Source organism: Mesoplodon bidens (genome assembly GCF_964165515.1).
Source record: "Mesoplodon bidens genome assembly, chromosome: 15".
Taxonomy (NCBI): domain Eukaryota; kingdom Metazoa; phylum Chordata; class Mammalia; order Artiodactyla; family Ziphiidae; genus Mesoplodon; species Mesoplodon bidens.
The window spans coordinates 57,481,226-57,503,072 of NC_138171.1; the positions used below are offsets into that span (position 1 = coordinate 57,481,226).

The following is a 21,847-nucleotide window of genomic DNA, read 5'->3' on the forward strand; positions in this document are numbered from 1 at the left end:
AGTGGGATTGCTGGGTCATATGGTAGTTCTATTTGTAGTTTTTTAAGGAACCTCCATACCGTTCTCCATAGTGGCTGTACCAATTCACATTCCCACCAGCAGTGCAAGAGTGTTCCCTTTTTTCCACACCCTCTCCAGCATTTATTGTTTCTAGATTTTTTGATGACGGCCATTCTGACTGGTGTGAGATGATATCTCATTGTAGTTTTGATTTGCATTTCTCTAATGAGTAAAGACGTTGAGCATCCTTTCATGTGTTTGTTGGCAGTCTGTATATCTTCTGTGGAGGAATGTCTATTTAGGTCTTCTGCCCATTTTTGGATTGGGTTGTTTGTTTTTTTGTTTTTGAGCTGCCTGAGCTGCTTATAAATTTTGGAGATTAATCCTTTGTCAGTTGCTTCATTTGCAAATATTTTCTCCCATTCTGAGGGTTGTCTTTTGGTCTTGTTTATGGTTTCCTTTGCTGTGCAAAAGCTTTTAAGTTTCATTAGGTCCCATGTGTTTATTTTGGTCTTTATTTCCATGTCTCTAGGAGGTGGGTCAAAAAGGATCTTGCTGTGATTTATGTCATAGAGTGTTCTGCCTATGTTTTCCTCTAAGAGTTTGATAGTGTCTGGCCTTACATTTAGGTCTTTAATCCATTTTGAGCTTATTTTTGTGTATGGTGTTAGGGAGTGATCTAATCTCATACTTTTACATGTCCCTGTCCAGTTTTCCCAGCACCACTTATTGAAGAGGCTGTCCTTTCTCCACTGTACATTCCTGCCTCCTTTATCAAAGATAAGGTGACCATATGTCTGTGGGTTTATCTCTGGGCTTTCTATCCTGTTCCATTGATCTATCTTTCTGTTTTTGTGCCAGTACCACACTGTCTTCATTACTGTAGCTTTGTAGTATAGTCTGAAGTCAGGGAGCCTGATTCCTCCAGCTCCATTTTTCGTTCTCAAGATTGCTTTGGCTATTCGGGGTCTTTTGTGTTTCCATACAAATTGTGAAATTTTTTGTTTTAGTTCTGTGAAAAATGCCAGTGGTAGTTTGATAGGGGTTGCATTGAATCTGTAGATTGCTTTGGGTAGTAGAGTCATTTTCACAATGTTGATTCTTCCAATCCAAGAACGTGGTACATCTCTCCATCTATTTGTATCATCTTTAATTTTTTTTCATCAGTGTCTTATAATTTTCTGCATACAGGTCTTTTGTCTCCTTAGATAGGTTTATTCCTAGATATTTTATTCTTTTTGTTGCAATGGTAAATGGGAGTGTTTCCTTGATTTCACTTTCAGAGTTTTCATCATTAGTATATAGGAATGCCAGAGATTTCTGTGCATTAATTTTGTATCCTGCTACTTTACCAAATTCATTGATTAGCTCTAGTAGTTTTCTGGTAGCATCTTTAGGATTCCCTATGTATAGTATCATGTCATCTGCAAACAGTGACAGCTTTACTTCTTCTTTTCCGATTTGGATTCCTTTTATTTCCTTTTCTTCTCTGATTGCTGTGGCTAAAACTTCCAAAACTATGTTGAATAAGAGTGGTGAGAGTGGGCAACCTTGTCTTGTTCCTGATCTTAGTGGAAATGGTTTCAGTTTTTCACCATTGAGGATGATGCTGGCTGTGGGTTTGTCATATATGGCCTTTATTATGTTGAGGAAAGTTCCCTCTATGCCTACTTTCTGCAGGGTTTTTATCATAAATGGGTGTTGAATTTTGTCGAAAGCTTTCTCTGCATCTATTGAGATGATCATATGGTTTTTCTCCAATTTGTTAATATGGTGTATCACGTTGATTGATTTGCGTATATTGAAGAATCCTTGCATTCCTGGAATAAACCCCACTTGATCATGGTGTATGATCCTTTTAATGTGCTGTTGGATTCTGTTTGCTAGTATTTTGTTGAGGATTTTTGCATCTATGTTCATCAGTGATATTGGCCTGTAGTTTTCTTTCTTTGTGACATCCTTGTCTGGTTTTGGTATCAAGGTGATGGTGGCCTTGTAGAATGAGTTTGGGAGTGTTCCCCCCTCTGCTATATTTTGGAAGAGTTTGAGAAGGATAGGTGTTAGCTCTTCTCTAAATGCTTGATAGAATTCACCTGTGAAGCCATCTGGTCCTGGGCTTTTGTTTGTTGGAAGATTTTTTATCACAGTTTCAATTTCAGTGCTTGTGATTGGTCTGTTCATATTTTCTATTTCTTCCTGATTCAGTCTTGGCTGGTTGTGCATTTCTAAGAATTTGTCCATTTCTTCCAGGTTGTCCATTTTATTGGCATAGAGTTGCTTGTAGTAATCTCTCATGATCTTTTGTATTTCTGCAGTGTCAGTTGTTACTTCTCCTTTTTCATTTCTAATTCTATTGATTTGAGTCTTCTCCCTTTTTTTCTTGATGAGTCTGGCTAATGGTTTATCAATTTTGTTTATCTTCTCAAAGAACCAGCTTTTAGTTTTATTGATCTTTGCTATCGTTTCCTTCATTTCTTTTTCATTTATTTCCGATCTGATTTTTATGATTTCTTTCCTTCTGCTAACTTTGGGATGTTTTTGTTCTTCTTTCTCTAATTGCTTTAGGTGCAAGGTTAGGTTGTTTATTCGAGATGTTTCCTGTTTCTTAAGGTAGGATTGTATTGCTATAAACTTCCCTCTTAGAACTGCTTTTGCTGCATCCCATAGGTTTTGGGTCATCGTGTCTCCATTGTCATTTGTTTCTAGGTATTTTTTAATTTCCTCTTTGATTTCTTCAGTTATCACTTCGTTATTAAGTAGTGTATTGTTTAGCCTCTATGTGTTTGCATTTTTTACAGCTCTTTCCCTGTAATTGATATCTAGTCTCATAGCATTGTGGTCGGAAAAGATACTTGATACAATTTCAATTTTCTTAAATTTACCAAGGCTTGATTTGTGACCCAAGATATGATCTATCCTGGAGAATGTTCCATGGGCACTTGAGAAAAATGTGTATTCTGTTGTTTTTGGATGGAATGTCCTATAAATATCAATTAAGTCCATCTTGTTTAATGTATCATTTAAAGCTTGTGTTTCCTTATTTATTTTCATTTTGGATGATCCGACCTCCTTTTTATTAAATGCCAAGTGCATTGCTGCCCCAGGGCCTTTGCACTGTCTGTTTCCTCTGCCTGGAACAGTCTTTTCCCAGACATCCACTCAACTCCTTCCCTTGCTTCCTTCAAGTCTCATCAAATGCCCCCTCCTCAGAGACAGCTTCCCTCCCTGACCACCCAGTCCAGAACAATGACCCTGTCAGGGCCCCTGACCCTCTGAGTTTTTCAGCAGAGCGCTCAGCAGCTGGTGGTGGTGAGCTGCTGTCTTACCTACTTCTGTGTCTGGAGGTCCTGTGCCTCCCCCTCTAGAATGTAGGTGCCAAGAGGGTGGGACTTTGTGTCTAACACTCAGTTGCATTCCCTATGCCTGCAACTGTACCTCACACACAGTAGTCAACATTTATTGGTACTAAATGAATGACGATGATGCAGGGTTGTTTTTTTTAATTAATTAATTTTTATTTATTTTTGGCTACGTTGGGTCTTCTTTGCAGTACATCGGCTGCTCATTGTGGCTTCTCTTGTTGTGGAGCACAGGCTCTAGGCACGTGGGCTTCGGTAGTTGTGGCACACGGGCTCAGTAGTTGTGGCTCGCGGGCTCCAGCGTGCAGGCTCAGTAGTTGTGGCGCGTGGGCTTCATTGCTCCGCGGCATGTGGGATCTTCCCGGACCAGGCCTCAAACCCGTGTCCCCTGCATTGGCAGGCAGATTCTTAACCACTGCACCACCAGGGATGTCCCTGATGCAGGTTTTTAAAGGGGACCCGTGTCTTAGGCTGTGTTTTCCCAGAAGCAGACTGGAGCCAAGGATTTGGGTAAAAGTGTGGATGAAGGAAAGACTCCAGGAGGACCCAGGAAGAGGGTGGAGAAAATAGGATAGGGAAGGGGAAGAAGCTGAGCAGGAGTGATGGCAGGTGCAGTGGCAGCCTCAGCATGATCCCTGGGCTAAGGAGCCGGGATGTTTTTCCCTCCTGTGCCGGAGGGCAATGCTCTGGAGGTCCCAGGTGCCAGGGGTTAAGAGCAAAGTGCACAGAAGCTGGGAGATGAGCATGCTGAGCTGGTCAAGGGGTCCGAGGGGACCTGGGCAGGGTGCCGATGGTGTGCAATAAGCCTCCTTCCCTGGCTGTTTGCTGAACAAACTGAGATCCTGTCCCTGTGGTCCTGAGTTGTCCTGTACGACTCTCCTCCAGGATACGGATCCCCAAATTCCTGGTTTGGGGGTTCTTATCTGGCGAGGACAAGGATGAGCATAAGAACTCAAGTTTTTGAAGGTGGGGGGTGGGGCTGGATGGGTTCTTAATCTTGAGGACTCTGCTGTGTTTCCAGAAGGACGGCTGGCTCCCTCAAGAAGCCTCAGCCCACATCTTCATGGGCACGCCCAGGTCGGAAGTGCCCAGGGACGTCGGGGTGGATGTCAGCTACAGCTGGCCCCAGAGGAAGTTCCGGCTCAAGCTTCTCCATCCCAAGAAGAAAATTGAGCTGGACGGTAATGACAGTGCTCCTACCCATCACTGTGCCCTCGGCCATGTGCCAGAGGCAGCCCGCTCACTGTGGATTCCTCAGCCACCTTCTGAGGTCGGCACTAAATATAGCCCTGTTTTATGGATGAGGAGCCACAGGCTCAGAGATTAGGAAACCAGCAGGCTGTCCCCTGGTGAACACAGGGGCGGATCCAGGATGTTGAACCCTGGTCTCTAAACTCTCGTTTTGTCTCCCAGGAAAGATCGACACTCTGCAAAGTGCCTGCATGGGTCACCTGGAACTGATACTGGATGACAGGGATGTCTACTACATCAAGGTTTGTTCCCTGTCCTCAGCCCACCGGTGTTGGCTCCTGCCACCTCCCTGGGCATTTCAAGCCCCAGTCCCTGCTTACTCATCACCACTTCCTTTGGTGTTTTAGCTGTTCTTCTCCTTCCACCTACCAATAACGTTTGTGACTTCTTGTTACCCAGAAGAGTATGAAAAAGAAAAAAATGAGCTCAAATCTCACCACTATTGATGTCATAAATAGATAATATTAGTAACACAGGAGCATGCTTTAAAAAATTCAGAGTAGAGAAAGGTATAAAAAGGTAAGTGAAAGAGTGCCACTCCCCATATTTCCAGAAGAAATGTCAGTGCACACACCAGGAAATCTGTATGAGTTCCCCAGAGCTGCCTTAACAAAGTGCCCCAAATTTGGGGGTGCTTAAACAATAGAAAATTTTCCCTTGCAGTTCTGGAGGCTGGAAGTTCAAAATCAAGGTGTTGGCAGGGTTGGTTCCTTCTAAGGGCTGTGAGGGAGAATCTAGTCCATGCTTCTCTCTTAGTTTTTAGTAGCCTCAGGCGTTGCTTGGCTTGTAGATGGCTGTCTTCTCCCTGTATCTCCACATTGTCTGCCTTCTGTAGGTATCTGTATCCAAATTTCTCTTTTTGTAAGTTTACCAGTCATGCTGGATTAGGGCCCATCCTAATGACCTCATTGGATCATCTGCAAAGTCCCTTTTTCCAAGTAAGGTCACATTCACAGGTCCTGGGGGTTAGGACCTCAACTTTTTTTGAGGGGGAGCACAGTTCAACCCATAATACTATAGATTTATAAAACCTTTCAGTTCTGAGTTTAGTTGTTGTTTTATCCTTTGCATGTTGCTTTTTTTTTTTCAGTCAAAAATACATCTTTTTGTACCAGCACATACTGGTACCATTTAATTTAGTTAAAAAAATAGGTAATACATTTAAATGATTCCAAGTTCAAAAGGTACAGAAGGGCATAGAACTGAGTGTCTAGTATGATGGCCCCTATACACATGACTATTTAAGTGAGTCAGAGTAACAGAAAGTTAAAGATATGGTTTCTCAGCTGCACTGGCCACTTTTTAGAACTTTCCCATCATTGTAGAAAGTTCTATTGGTCAGCACAGGTACAGAGTTAAAAACTTTCCCTTATACCTCTCTTCAAAGCCAATCATTGTTCATTTTCTGTGACTCCTCTTAGAAATCATCTATGCCCACAATCCCCAAGTAGATATCAATATATTCCCCCCCGATCTTTTATTTTAAAAAGAATGTCTACCATGTTTTTTTTTTTTTTTTTTTTTTTTGCGGTACGCAGGCCTCCCACTGTTGTGGCCTCTCCTGTTGCGGAGCACAGGCTCCGGACGCGCAGGCTCAGCGGCCATGGCTCATGGGCCCAGCCACTCCGCGGCATGTGGGATCTTCCCGGACTGGGGCACGAACCCGTGTCCCCCGCATCGGCAGGCGGACTCTCAACCACTGTGCCACCAGGGAAGCCCTACCATGTATTTTGAATGGCCGCATAATAGTCAATGGGATGGAATTTATTTAGCTGTTTCTGTAGTGGAGGGCTCTGGAGTTTTTCCCGGGTTCTTGGTCTTATAAATCACCCTACCATCTTCAGGGTAAACTTTTAGCAGTGGAATTCCTGGAGCAAAGGTGTGTGCTTTTTTCTCTTCGTTATAGGTACTTTTTTGTGTGTGTGTGTGGTACGTGGACCTCTCACTGTTGTGGCCTCTCCCGTTGCGGAGCACAGGCTCCGGACGCGCAGGCTCAGCAGCCATGACTCACGGGCCCAGCTGCTCCGCGGCATGTGGGATCTTCCCAGACCGGGGCACGAACCCGTGTCCCCCACATCGGCAGGCGGACTCTCAACCACTGCGCCACCAGGGAATCCCCCGTTATAGGTACTTTTTAAGGTTCTCAACCAGGAGGACCTGGATGGGACTCAGTGGGTCCATTGAAGCCCCTGCAATTGTGCAGAAGTTTTGTGTCTGTCCCCCTTCTGGGGAGAGGGTTTAGACCTTCCATCTGATGCTCAAGCAGGTCAGTGACTCCAGAAAGGATAAAAACAGCAGCTGTAGACTCGCTCCTGCCAAGCAGGACCTCTGGGCCCCTTTGGCCATGAGGCTGGTCCTCAGTCTCCAGTGATTTCTCAGAGAGGTCTGGGTTGAAAATCTGGAGCCAGGGCTGGAATCTTTGCTACATAAACACACTCTCAGCTCCTAGATCTGCTTCCTGTCCGGGTGGGAAGACCAAGTATCAGGGGAGAGCATCTTCCTCCTAAAGCCCCAGCTGCTTGACGGCTGAGACTACGAGTTGTTTTCAGAGCTCCCGGGAGCCCTCGAAGCAATTCCTGTTCACTAAGCGCATAAGTGCTAATTACCTGCACCTCCCTGCAGACCTGCCTGCCGCTCTCCAGAGGGCTGTCTGCAGCCTGGAAACATTGGCCTTTAGAGAAACTCCAGTTCTAGCTGCCTCAGACCCATCATGATTAATGGTAACAGCTGGCGCTCTGGAACTTTCCAAAGCCTGTTCTCGGGGGGGCCACGGGTGGCTTTGATCCCGGGTGCCTCTTTTAGTCCTCTCGGTAAGCCCATAGGAGATGAGGAAACTAAGGCAGATGAGCTCAGGAATACAAAGCAGCAAAGCTGGGTTCAACTCAGCTGAGTGTTTATGGGGTTTAAGGATGGCGTGGAGGAAAGTGTTAGATTTCAGTGCCCCCTCCCCTGGGTGCAATGATAGAGCATCCCCAAGTCCCAGGTTACCTGGAGAGCCCCAGTTTACCATTGACCCAGCTCAGTAGGATTAGTGGTCTCTTTAACCGTTAAGTGTCCTGGTTTGGATGAGAAATTCTCCAGTCATCCTGTTCATGGGCTGCACTTTGAAAACACCTACAGCTAGTGCCGAGAAGCTTCTGATACAAACCAGAGAAAATCATCTCCAAGACACAACGTGAAGTGCGAGAAGCAGAGCAGAGTGGAGAGCCTGCATCTGTTTTTGTGCAGAGCGAGAGGGAACGTGCACGTGTGTGGTGGAGTGCACACGTACACACACGTGCGTGCACACGCACATATACACACATACATACAGACTCACACATACATATAGGCCCATGCTGTCTCTGGAAGATGCCCAAGAAGTGGACACGGTGGTTGCCTTGAGGGAGACTGGGAGACCAAGAAGGGGAACGAAACCTATATTTTTCATTGCCTTTATTAATTTATTCAACGACTGTTTATCAAGCACCTACAATGTGTGGGGAAGACAGCACACAAAAGAGATACACACACAAAGTTCTCTCCTTTTGGAGCTTACATTCTCATAGGAGAGATAATCAGTCAAATAAATAAGCAAATTGTGGTGATAGGTGAGTGTAAGCTCTATAGGAAAAGGGAATCAGTGAGCTGGATCCAGGGGTCTGAAGTTATGTGAGAAGAAGGGTCTGAGGGTTGGCTTCAGTTTTATTTTTTTAAATTTTTATTATTTTTAAAAAATTTATTTGGCTGCGCTGGGTCTTAGTTGCAGCACGCGGGATCTTTGTTGCAGCATGTGGGATCTTTCTTTAGTAGCGGCACGTGGGATCTTTAGTTGCGGCATGTGGGATCTAGTTCCCTGACTAGAGATTGAACCCGGGCCCCCTGCATTGGGAGTGTGGAGTCTTAGCCACTGGACCACCAGGGAAGTTCCACGGCTTCAGTTTTAAATAGGCTGACAGGGTAAGCCTGACTGAGAAGATAGCTTTTAGCTAAGACATAAAGCATGTGCGGAAGAGAGCCATGTGGTTCTCTGGGGGAAGGGTATTGCAAGTAAAGAGCACAACATGTGCAAAGGTTCTGGGGCAGGAATGTGCACAGAATGTTAGAAGCATAGCCTGAGGCCCCATGTGCTTGGAGTAGAATAGAAGAAGGGACAGAAAGGTGGGAGGCCAGATCGTGTAAGGGTTTGCCAAAGAGTAATCAGAAGAGAGTGATGTGTGACTGTGGTCAAGGAACAAAGGCAAAAACAGGATTTACAAGAGAGTATAAAGTAGTGGACAGTCTGGAAATAGTGAGGTCGTTTTTACATCTTTTGGGTAAACAGATCAGCTGGCAGCAGCAGAGAGGTCCGTAGGATTGGTCCACAGTTGGCGTGGCCGTCAGAGATGACAGCTGCCATTGCTATGGGCTGTAGTTGCTCTGGAAAACCTCAGTGATGGAGACACAGAGCATGTATGGGGCCATCTGTGTGTCCTGCCTCCCGGTGTCTGTGGGCAGTTTTGCCTTCGTCTGGCCAGGGCTGCACTGCTGACTTCCGGAGAAAGTCTTGGCCTTATTGGCCTTTGCAAGGACTTTGGCTTTTACCCTGAGGAAGAGAGGTGTGCCATGATCCTATGAGTCTGGAAGGGCTTGCCCTGGTCACCAGGGTGGGAACCAGGAGATCCAGGAGAAGAATGTCACAGGAACGCAGTGGCAATGAGCAGGCTCAAGCCGGGGCGGTGGTGCAAGTGACTGAAGTGGTCGGGTCCCAGAATATTCTGCAGGGAGAGCTGGCCAGAGTCCCTGATAGATTGGACAGGGTGTTGAGGTTGGGGGGAGAGGGAGGAAGGGTCCTTCAAACTTATGTCTGAATTTGTAACAGAGATGACCTATTTTGAACAATATCAAGCTTAAGAAATTGCAGCAGGATCAGCCTAGAAACCCATTAACCAGGCTGTGTCTCCTGCCCTCTGTCCGGTCCTGGTTCTTGCGGTCCGGGTGGAGCCTGCTGGCAGAGCCTGTCCCCTCAAGGGATGCTGGGGCCTTTCCAGGGCCGGAGCAACCTGTGGCCAGCAGCAGGTGATGAGGCTCAGCGGGTCGAGGCCCAGCTGGAGGTGAAACTGGTGACATCGGGCAGCCCTGTGGTCCTTGCCGGGAACCTCAGCCGGCAGGCAGGCAGCAGGCTGGCCTTCTCCATGTCATTGAGCAACCTGCTGAGTGACCAGGCCCACGTGTCAGGTAGGAGGAGGGACCCCTTTCTGCCACCTGTCTTCAATGGCCAGGCTTGGGGAGGGGAGGGTGGAGTGCCCCATTTGGAGTCCCCATCACCCGATCCCCCAGTATTCACATTCCATCCAGGGAAAATCCAGGCACTGTATCTGCTCGCAGCTTCTGCCTGAGTCACCCAGATGCCCCTCCAATGCGCTCGACTGCTCTGCAGGAACCGTCAACCAGCACCTTTTGGGGTGCTTGGATTCTGACCCACATTACACGTTACACAATGTGTAAAAAACACATTTCGCATTTTGACCCAAATTGCATGGAGCGCTGTTTGTATCTTGAACACACAGCCTGGCCTGGGTACTGACCAATCTGACCAGATCCCACCCTGGTGCCGGAGCTGGCTTGGAGCCCTCCTGGCGATGCTGCTTGTGGGGTGTTCTCGGAGATTCCAGGGGAGTGATGTGAGTGGCTAGGGCTGTTGACTAGCTGGCATATGCTTTTTTTTTTTTTTTTTTTTTTGCGGTACACGGGCCTCTCACTGCTGTGGCCTCTCCCGCTGCGGAGCACAGGCTCCGGACGCGCAGGCTCAGCGGCCATGGCTCACGGGCCCAGCCGCTCCGCAGCATGTGCGATCTTCCCGGACTGGGGCACGAAGCCGTGTCCCCTGCATCGTCAGGCGGACTCTCAACCACTGCGCCACCAGGGAAACCCTGGCCTATGCATTTTTGGTATTTTAACCTGCATGGCTATACCTGTGTGATCTGGCTGAATATCAGTGTAGCAGAAACAAGTTTCAGAAGGTGAAATTTACCTGATGATCCTTGATGCACTGTCATTTATCTTCTGGTCCATTCTATTTTGTTTTGTTCTACTTTATTTAAAACCTTTTGGTCTGGACCCACAAAAGTGACTTTTGGGGTTGCCACCTGGACAGTGCAAAACACTGTCAGTGGCCCTGATGTCAGTATTCCTTGGCGGAGACTCAGGCATTGGTTCTATCGGGACACCCCCCTGGGCGGTTCCCACTTCCTTTCCTCACCTGGTGCTGGGGGTAGGGTGTCAGTCTCTGGGGCGCAGGCCATGACCACACCATGCCTGCTCTCCCCGCAGCACTGCTGGAGAAGAAGGCGGAGGACGGGCAGCAGGTGGTGGCCCTGGGTGGCGAGCTCTTCGTGCCAGGGCTTGTGGGGCTGCGCACCCTAGGCCTGCTGCAGCAGCGGGCCCGCCTCTGGACCAGCTCCCTGAGGATCAAGTATGGCCTCCTGGGTACGGCACTGCATGCTGCTGCAGGCGAGGTGGGGAGTGGCCGGACTTGCACCGTCTCCTGGGGCTGTGGCTCCGAGGGCTAAGGTGCCACTGTCACCTCGGGTGTTTTGGCCTCACCATGAGGCTCCTTAGCTAGTGAGTCATTCCATTTGCTTTGTACGGAGCTGAGCGCCTGCTTGTTAAAAAAACAAAACAAACAACACTACGTGTGTGTGTGTGTGTGTGTTTGTGTGTGTGTGTGTGTGTGGGTGTTGGGGGGGGACATAAATCTGTCTCTTAAAACCTCCCCATCGGCAGGTTCCAATGAGTGACATTAGGTGAGGCAGATCCAGGGGGTTGGCTGAAGCTGGGCTGTACTGGACGCTCCTCTGCTTGGGATGAGGATGGAGGGCTACCTGGCAGAGGAAAGGCAGGGGTTTTGGGGTTGCCCTGCACAGGTCAGGCGAAGCAGCTGGCACAGGAGTGCAGCACCAGGCAGAAGCTGCGGGTGGAGAGCGGCTCAGAGGCCACCTACAAGCTGGAGCTGGACCATGAACTCCACTGCACGCAGATCCCAGCATTCAGCCACAAGGTAGGTGCCGGGGCTGGGCGGGGGTCTGGAGAGAGCCTCCGGGGTTAGGGAAGTGGTGAGTGAGCACCCTCAACCCATCCTCAGAGAGATGTATTTACTCAAGGTCGTGAATGGGAATGGATTAGGGATTGGAACTTCAGCCTCATCTTTCCCCTGTTCAGTTGGTGTTTATTAAATACCTACTCTATACCCAGCACTGGGGGAGAGCTGTGCTTAAGGCAGCACCTGGTCTCTGCCATTCCATTGCTGGGGGAGGGTGTGTGGTAGAGAGCAAGAGACATGGACCAAATCAAGGGAAACATAAGTGCCATGGGTGGTAAACAGGGCAGAGGCCGAGAGAGTGTAGCACAGGGGAGTCTAATTTGGACAGGGCAGCAGGGAAGGCTTCTTTGGGGGAAATGAATTTTAAGCTGAAAATTAAAATATGAGATAGTTCTGTTCCCAAGGAAGTGTGCCACAGGCAGAGGGAACAGCAAGTGCAAAGGTCCTGGGGCTGGAGGGTGATTGGAACAGCTAAAGAACTGGTAGTTCATCAGAGTGGCTGGTGGGGTGAGCAAAAGGGAGAAGTGACTGTTCCTTTGTTAATTGTTACAAGTTTGCTTCTCCCCCTGAACTGTTACCCCCACAAGGGAGGGGGCTTCTGGCTTCTTCATTCCTGGCTATCTAGTGCCCAGCGAAGTATCTGCTTGGTACTTGGGGGAAAACGTGTTCAGTGAGTGAATAAATGGATGAGCCTGTGTTGCCTCGACCTGTGGTTCAGAGGTAGGAGGAGACAGTGGCTGCCAGGAGCCCACAGGTGGGAAGCCCTGATCCACAGAGGATCTGTCCAGGGAGCCGGAGGCTGCTGTGGGAGAGTGGGGGGAGGGGGAGATTTTAGGTTCATATGAAGCAGATCAGGAGTCATCTTCCCATGGCAGCTGGTTCTTTCTACTCCTTATCAGGGCATGGACCAGCGTGGGGCAGGTTAGTTTTTCACCTCGGGACCAGAATTTAAGGGGACACCAGAAACTGTGAAGGTGAATCGTATTCTAATACAATATTTTACAAAATCAACACCAGTGCAAAAAAATCCATACTTCCTACAGAGCTGTCACCCCAGATAAGCAAGCCTGCATCTTAGGGCGGGTGGCTGTGAGTAGGCTCAGGTCTGCATACACAAGGCTTCTTTGGGGGTCTCCCTGGTGGGGTGTCCCAGGTCCAGCTGCGGCATGAGGAGGGCTCAGGCCACCTCCACTGGGAGCTGGAGGCGAGCTATGGGAGGCACTGGGATGACAGCCGCAACAAGAGGCGCCTCCGCATCAGCCAGACCTTCCAGAATGACTCGGGCCCAGCCCTGAGCAATTACTTCATGGAGGTGAGTCCAGCCTCTGCAGAGCCATGTCCCTGGGGCTCAGCTTACACATGGCAGCGGGGCAGCCCCGCTGCCTGTCCCTGCAGGTCTTGGTTGCAAGGACGCAGGATCTATAACTCAGGCTCAGAGACCTTACCTGTGGCATCTTCAGCCCCCACGCCCCTGGGGCAGTTAAACATTTGCTGATGTACCAAGGATTGCCAAGGGGCAGTTTGCAAGAGGGGCTTGGGAAATACAGATTTCCAGCGTAAAAATGCATTTTGGAAACGGTTCACTTGCAGGTTTTCCTGGAGGGTGAGCTCTTTTTGGTAAATCAGGAGTAACTGAGTGCTTAGCCCCTGAACAGGTATGTGCTCTTACAAGGCACACGTTACCTTTCTGAGTTTCCTAATTGTTTTTTTTTTTTTTTTTTTTTTGGCTGTGTTGGGTCTTCGTTTCTGTGTGAGGACTTTCTCTAGTTGAGGCAAGCAGGGGCCACTCTTCATCGTGGTGCGCGGGCCTCTCACTATCGCAGCCTCTCTTGTTGTGGAGCACAGGCTCCAGACGCTCAGGCTCAGTAGTTGTGGCTCACGGGCCTAGTTGCTTCGTGGTATGTGGGATCTTCCCAGACCAGGGCTCGAACCTGTGTTCCCTGCATTGGGAGGCAGATTCTCAACCACTGCACCACCAGGGAAGCCCCCGCTAACTGTTTTTAAAAATGTTTAATTGTGGTAAAATATACGTAACATGACGTTGACCATTTTCACCATTTTTAGGCTCAGCGGCATTAAGCACATTCATATTGTGCGGCCATCACCACCGTCTATCTCAAGAACTTTTTCATCTCATAGAACTGAAACTCTGTACCCATTAAACAGTAACTCTCCATCCTTCCCTCCCCCAGGCCCTGCCACCACCAATCTACTTTCTGTCTCTCTGAATTTCACCTCTCTAGGTAAACTCATATAAGTGGAATTGTATAGTATCTGCCTTTTTGTGACTGGCCTATTTCACTTGGCATAATGTCCTCAAGGTTTATCCACATTGTAACATGAGTCAGAATTTCCTTCCTCGTCTGGATAATATTCCGTTGTAGGATGGACCCCGTTTTTTTGATCCATTCATTCATCAGTGGACACTTGGCTTCCACATGTGTGAATAGTGCTGCTATGAACATGGGTGTACTAATATCTGTATGAGTCCCTGATTTCCATTCTTTGGGGTGTATATCCTGAAGTGGAATTGCTGGATCATACCATAATCCGACTTATAATTTTTTGAGAAACTGCCATACTCTTCTCCATAGCAGCTGTACCATTTCACCATCTTAACATCATCACACAAGGGTTCCAGTTTCTCTACATCCTCACCAACACTTCTTAATTTCTGGGGTTTTTTAATAGTAGCCATTTTAATGCATATGAGGATCTTGTAGTTTTGATTTGCATTTCCTTAGTGATTGATGACGTTGAGCATCTTTTCATGGGCTTATTGGCTGTTTAATCATCATCTTTAGAGAAATGTCTATTCACATCCTTAGCCCATTTTGAATCAGGTTGTTTGATTTTGTTGTTGTGGTTGTTCAATTGTAGTTCTTTATATGTTCTGGATATTAATGCCTTATAAGATATATAGTTTACAAATATTTTCTCCCATTCCGTGGGTTGCCTTTTTACTCTATGAATAGCATCCTTTGTTGCACAAAAATTTTTAATTTTGATGTCGTTCAGCTTATTTTTACTTTTGTTGCCTGTGTTTTAGGTGTCATGTTCAATAAATCAATTGCCAAATCCAATGTCACGAAGCTTTTCAATCCCATGTTTTCTTCCAAGAGTTTTATGGTTTTAGTTCTCATGTTTAGGTCTCTGATCCATTTTGAGTTAAACTGTGTATATGGTATAAGATAAGGATCCAACTTCATTCTTTTGCATTGAATATACAGTTTTTCCAGCACCATTTGTTGAAAAGTCCTTTCCCCCAACCATAAATGTGAGAGTTTATTTCTGGGCAATCTGTTGTATTCCATTGGTCTATGTGTCTGTCTTTTATGTCACAACATACTGTTTTACATTTTTTTTCTTTTTTTTTTTTGCGGTACACGGGCCTCTCACTGTTGTGGCCTCTCCCGTTGCGGAGCACAGGCTCCGGACGCGCAGGCTCGGCGGCCATGGCTCACGGGCCCAGCCGCTCCGTGGCACGTGGGATCCTCCCGGACCCGGGCATGAACCCATGTCCCCTGCATCAGCAGGCGGACTCTCAACCACTGTGCCACCAGGGAAGCCCACAACATACTGTTCTGATTACTGTAGCTTTGTGAGACCTCCCATTTCGTTCTTCTTTTTCAAGATTGTTTTGGCTATTTGGGGGTCGCTTGAGATTCCATATGAATTTTAAGATGGACTTTTCTATTTCTACCAAAAAAATACCGTTGAGATTTTGATAGGGATTGCATTAAATCTGTAGATTGCTTTGGGTAGTATTGAACCTTAACAATATTAAGTCTTCCAATCCATGAACACAAGATGTCTTTCCATTTATTTATGTCTTCTCTAATTTCTTTCAGCAATGTTTTGTAGTTTTCAGTGTACAAGTCTTTTGCCTCCCTGCTTAACTTCATTCCTAAGTATTACGTTGATTTTAAATCATACTAATACTCCATGAATAAATTCTCCTTGTGAAAAAATGTAACATTTAAAGTAAGGTTAAAATCCCCTTTCACAGTTACTATCCCTTTTCCTGGTCCCCTCCTCAGCTGCCTGGAGAGAACCATGGTTATAATCTGGAGAACTGGAAAGGAGATCTTTTTCTATACATTTGCTCTGTGGAGCTGTCACAAGCACTTAGTTTTGTTTGGTGAGTCATGTTGTATGTCCTTTAGCAATGGATCTTGGAGAACTTCCCGTGTTGTTATTGTTGTTGTTAATTTATTTATTTACTTATTTTTGGCTGCGTTGGGTCTTCGTTGCTGCGCACGGGCTTTCTCTAGTTGCGGTGAACAGGGTCGACTCTTCGTTGCGGTGCACGGGCTTCTCATCGCGGTGGCTTCTCTTGTTGCGGAGCACACTCTAGGCATGTGGGCTTCAGTAGTTGTGGCTCGTGGGCTCTAGAGCGCAGGCTCAGTAGTTGTGGCACATGGGCTTAGTTGCTCCGCGGCATGTGGGATCTTCCCGGACCTGAGCTCAAACCCATGTCTCCTGCATTGGCAGGCAGATTCTTAACCACTGCGCCACCAGGGAAGCCCCTATTGAATCATATTCTTGATTGAAGTCGTCCTTGGATAACCTTACCTACCTCTGATCATGCCCTGATTCTGTCAACAGAAGCAGAAGAAGTTTCTTATTTCTGGAAAACATCTGGCCCCAAGGGTTTTAGTGAAGAGATTAGAGGTTTGTGGCAGCATTTCTGCAAGCCTCCATAAGTGTGGCAGACACCATGCTAGGTTCTGGGGAGACAGGTATGAGTAAGATAATCTTTATCTTTAAGAAGCTGACAGTGAGTAGAAGAGGGAAAGGCAGAGTGATCAATGGTGAGCCATTAATTATTGCCAGACCATTTGTCAGAGGCTTTGTTTGTATTATCTCATTTAATCCTTGTGAGGCAAGAATTATCTGTTCTCACTTTACAGAAGAGAAATGGTGTAAACAGACTTAGCTTACTATGTGGCAGAATTGGGTTTGAAAGTCCAGTCTGCCTCCTTTCAAACCACAGGCTCTTAGCCACTTGGCTGGACTGAATAGTACCAGACTTAATTTACTATAAAATAATTGACTAAATGATCTGTCAAGAGAAAACTCTTCCCAGTTCATTCTATGCAGCCATTATTATCCTGATGCTCAAACCAGAGAAAGACATCATAAGAAAAGAAAAACTAAAGACCATTATCTCTTATAAATACAGATGCAAAATCCGCAAGAAAATACTACCAAACTGAATTCAGCAATATATAAAAAGGATTATACAACATGACCAAATGGGGTTTATCCCAGGAATGCAAGGTTGGTTTAACATTTGAACATCCATCAAGGTAATACATCATATTAATAGAATAAAGAACAAAAACCACATGATCATTTCAATAGACACAGAAAAGTATCTGGCACAACACCATACCTTTTCATGATAAAAGTACCCAACAGTCTAACAATGGAAGGGCACTTCCTCAACCTGATAAAGGCCATCTATGAAAAACCCTCAGCTAATATCATACTTAATGTCAAAAGGCTAAATACTTTCCCCCTAAGATCAGTAACAAGATAGGATGTCTGCTTTCACCATTTGTATTTAACATTGTGCTGGAGGTTCTAGCTAGGGTGATTAGGCCAAAAAGAAAAAAGAACTGACGAAAAGGCATCTAGATTGGAAAGGAAGAAGTAAAACTCTTTCTATTTACAGATGATACAATCTTGTATATAGAAGACCCGAATGAACTCTCCAAAAAATCTATTAGAGCTAATAAATGAGTTCATCAAAGTTTCAGGATACAGGATTAATATACAAAAATTAGTTGTATTTCTCTACACTAGCAATGAAAAACCTGAAAATGAAATTAAGAAAGCAATTTCATTTACATTACCATCAAAAGGAATAATACTTAGGAATAAATTTAACAAAAGAATGTAAAACTTATACTCTCAAAACTACAAAACATTGTTGAAAGAAATTCAAGAAAACCTAAATAAATGGGAAGACATCCCATGTACTTGGATTGGAATATTTAATGTGGCGTTGGCAATACTTCCTAAATTGATCTTCAGATTCAATGGTCCCCATCTATTCCTATCAAAACCCGAGTTGTCTTTTTGCTAAAATTGACAAGCTGATCCTAAAATTCATGTGGAATTTCAAGGGACCCAGAGTAGACACAACTATCTTGAAAGAGAAGAACAAAGTTAGAGGATTCACTTTGATCGATTTCAAAACTTACTTCAAATCTACAGTAATTAAAACAGTATTATGGTAGTGGTGTAAGGATAGACATAGAGACCAACAGAATAGACTTGGGAATCCAGAAATAAACCCCTGTATTTACAGTTAGTTGATTTTCGACAAGGGTGCCAAGATAATTGAAGAGGGGAAAGAATAGTCTTTTCAACAAATGGTGCTGGGACAATGGATATTCACGTGTAGGAGTGTGAAGTTGGACCCTTACCTCATACCATATATAAAAAAAAACCCCTCAAAATAGGTTGTAGACGTAAATTTAAGAATTATGAAACTCTTAGAGGAAAACATAAGAGTAAATCTTTATGACCTTTGATTAGGCAAGGGTTTCTGAGATATGACACTGAAAGTATAAGTAATAACAAAAATACTTTGGTCTTTGTCAAACTTAAAAACATTTGTGCTTCAAAGGACACCATCAAGGAAGTGAAATAACAGCCCACAGAAGGGAAGAAAACATCTGCAAATCGTATGTCTGAAAAGGGATTTTTGTATCCAGAATATATGAAGAACTCTTACAACTCAACAAGAAAAAGACAAAGGATTTGAATAGATATTTCTCTGAAGAAGGTACACAAGTGGCCAATAAGTACATGAAAAGTTGCTTAACCTAATTAGTCAGTAGGGAAATTCAAATCAAAACCACAGTGAGGTACTGCTTCAAATCCACTAGCATAGCTGAAACGAAAAAAAATAATAATAACAAGTGTTGGTGAGGATGCAGGGAAATTAGAACTCATATTCCTGGGATCATAAAATGGTGTGACTGGAAAAAGAGTTTGGTTTTTCCTTAAAATGTTAAACACAGAGTTACCATATGACCCAACAATTCTACTCCTAGGTACTCAAGAGAATTGAAAACTTATGTCCACACAAAACATTTATAGCAGCATTATTCATAATATCCCCAAAGTAGAAACAACCCAAATGTTCATCAATGGGTGAATAGATAAAGTGATTTATCCACACAATAGAATGTTATTCCGTAATAAAAATGAACTTCTGACACCTGCTACAACATGGATGAACCTTGAAAGCATCATGCTAAGTGCAAGAAGCCAGACACCAAAGGCCACAGACTGTATGATTCTATTTGTAAGCAATGTCCAGAATAGGTAAATTCATAGAGACAGAAAGTAGGTTAAAGGTTTCCGGGGTCTGTGGGAAGGAGGCAATGGGGAGTGACTAACGAGTGCAGGCTTTCTTTTTGAGGTGGGGTGGGGCAATTCCTGGTAGCCAGGGATCTCAGGTTGCAGTGGAGAGCCAATGGAATGTTCTAGGTCAGGAATAGCATGATCTGATTTGCGTCTTGGGTGTGGGTCTCCTCCAGTTTGTGCTGCAGGTGCCCGCGAGGCAGGTGGATTACCATACGCAGCTGCACCACTTGAGCCTCCGCCAGCCCCATGTGGAGAGCAGCACATACCTGAAGGTGCAGTACAATGGGCGGCTGCCCTTTGTGGCAGGCTTGCAGTGGAAGGACACATCCAGGGCCACCCTGTGGAAGTGGGAAGGTGAGTGTCATCTAGGGAGTGTTCTTGGCTAGTGGTGAAGATTTCTGCCCTCTAGGCCTTTGCTCAAGCCATGCCTGCTAACTGGAACACCCTTCCCTTTTGTTTGCCTGGGTAATTCAAGACTCAGACCTCACATGCGGCCCAGGAAACTTAAAATCACATCCTGATTTCTTACCCTCACCCATAGAGCACTACGTTACAGGGCCTTGCCTACTTCTCCAACCTTATCTCACCCTACTTTTCCCATTGCCCATCATCCTGCAGCCCCACTGGCCTCTCTTCTGCTCCCCAGACTTACCTCAGGGCCTTTGCACTTGCTGTTCTTTCTCCCTGGAACACTCTTTCTCTCATTTAAAAAATGAATTTACCATGGTTTTATCCTTGAATTAATTTTTTGAACTAATTTTTATTTTTATTGAAGTAATACATAGTTTAAAAAGTGAATTAGACTATGACTTGGTAATTGTTGAAGATTGGGTGAATGTTATATGGGAGCTCATAATATTCTCTCTGTTCATGTAATGTGTACTTGAAAAAATTTTTAAGTTTTTAAAAGTTAAAGATATAGCAAATACAGTAATTTTCTGCTTCACATCTTCCAATCCCAAATTTTGCTGAAAATGGCAAGCACTGTAAATTCTTTTTGCTGTTTCTCATCAGACCCTCCATCTTTTAAAATAATCACACTTATTTCTTGATTTTTCTTTCATAGGCATTCTCAATATATTTCTTACTAGAGAGGAAGAAAATTTAACTCTTACACCAGCCCTTTTCACATGCCTATTTCCCTCCATCCCCCTAATAGAGTTATAGTTTGTTAATATTCGACGTTTACATCATTGTGGTGATAAATGTCCCTCACAGCTGAGGCACATGGTATACTAGGATTCTAACATTTTGTTTTTCCTGGAGTTATAATAGCCTTTTTTCCCTGTTGGATTAGTTTTCTATTTTCCTCCTACTGATTATTCCCAGAAGTTTTAGCAACAATGCAAAATTCTTCTTCAGATGGTTGAACACGTCAGGTTACTTATCAGCTTCAATCAGTTCTCATATTTTTCTTGTAGACCCTCTTCCTGGAGCCTCTGTTCTGCTGCTCCAGTGTAGACCAGTTGCACAGCTGTAGTCCTAGGGCATCCCCTCACTGTCATCCTGGGACTGCCTTCCACTTCTCTGGGTCACAGCCCCTGCTTCTTGCACTCATGTCATCTTCTTTCTTGGTTAACTCTTTTGTTCTGATGGAGTGCATCTTCCAGTAGCTTCCTGAGAGAGGGTGCATGGGAGGTACATTCATTAGCTAGGGCTGCTTTAACCCATTACCGCAAACTGGGTGGCTTTAAACAACAGAAATTTATTCTCTCACAGTCCTCAAGACTAGAATTTTGGAATTAAGGTGCCACTTTCTCTCTGTGACCCTGGGTAGAATCCTTCCTGCCTCTTCCTACTTGTAGTGGTGACCACTGATGCTTGATGTTCCTTGGTTTGTAGCTACATTGCTCTAATCTCTGCCTCTGTTGTCACATGGTGCTCTGTGTGTGTGTCTGTGTCTGTGTCCAAACTTCTCTCTTCATATAAGGACACCACTCATATCAGATTTAGGGTCTCCCCTACTCCAGTATGATCTTATTTTAACTAATTTTATCTGCAATGACCCCATTCCCAAATAAGATCACATTTTGAGGTACCAGGGGTTAGGACTTCATATCTTTTTGACAGACACAATTCAACCTATAACAGGATGTAAACATTTTGAAACCCTGAATGTTTAAACTGTCTTTTTTCTTTTTTTTTTTTTGATGTGGACGGTTTTTAAAGTCTTTATTGAATTTGTTACGATATTGCTTCTGTTTTATGTTTTGATTTTTTGGCTGCGATGTATATGGGATCTTAGCTCCCCGACCAGGGATGGAACCTGCACCCCCTGCATTGGAAGGCAAACTCCTAACTACTGGACCGCCAGGGAAGTCCCTAAATTGTCTTTTTTTGATTTGGCTGAATAGAGAATTCTAGGCTGGAAATTATTTTCCTTTGGGATTTTTGAAGACATTGCTCCACTGTTGATTTGAATCAGTTGAGAGGTCTGGTGCTATTTGTGATCCATCATCTTTTGTCTGTGACCATTTTCTCACTCTCTGGAAGCTTCCAGGAGCTTCTCTTTATTCCTAGTGTCTTTAAATCTTATGATGATGAGCCTTGGTGTGAATCTCTTTTCATTCACCGTACTGAGCACTTAGGCCCTTTCCATTTGGAGACACACCATTTGGGTCTTGGTAATTTTCTTGTACAGTTTCTTTGGTAATTTCCTTCCTTCTGTGTTCTGGAATTCCTGTTGGTCAGATGTTTTCCTCAGAAACTAAGCCTTTAATTTTCTTTCTTTTCTCTCCTTTGTTCTATCTCTTTGTCCTTTTGTTCTGTTGTGAGGGCTGATTTCCTCAAC

The 21,847-nt window shown here is 45.1% G+C and overlaps 1 protein-coding gene across 1 annotated transcript in view; it reads left to right on the forward strand.

Moving 5' to 3' along the window:
* The window catches only part of LOC308628340 (uncharacterized protein), a gene marked incomplete at its 5' end in the record, with an annotated part of 154,999 nt that overhangs the window by 58,769 nt on the left and 74,383 nt on the right, over positions 1-21,847 (forward strand). Inside the window, 7 exons of the mRNA XM_081255163.1 lie at positions 4,381-4,540; positions 4,773-4,852; positions 9,620-9,806; positions 10,902-11,057; positions 11,495-11,628; positions 12,824-12,982; positions 19,230-19,410. Coding sequence (XP_081111289.1) covers positions 4,381-4,540; positions 4,773-4,852; positions 9,620-9,806; positions 10,902-11,057; positions 11,495-11,628; positions 12,824-12,982; positions 19,230-19,410 — 1,057 coding nt within the window. The remainder of the gene's footprint in view (positions 1-4,380; positions 4,541-4,772; positions 4,853-9,619; positions 9,807-10,901; positions 11,058-11,494; positions 11,629-12,823; positions 12,983-19,229; positions 19,411-21,847) is intronic.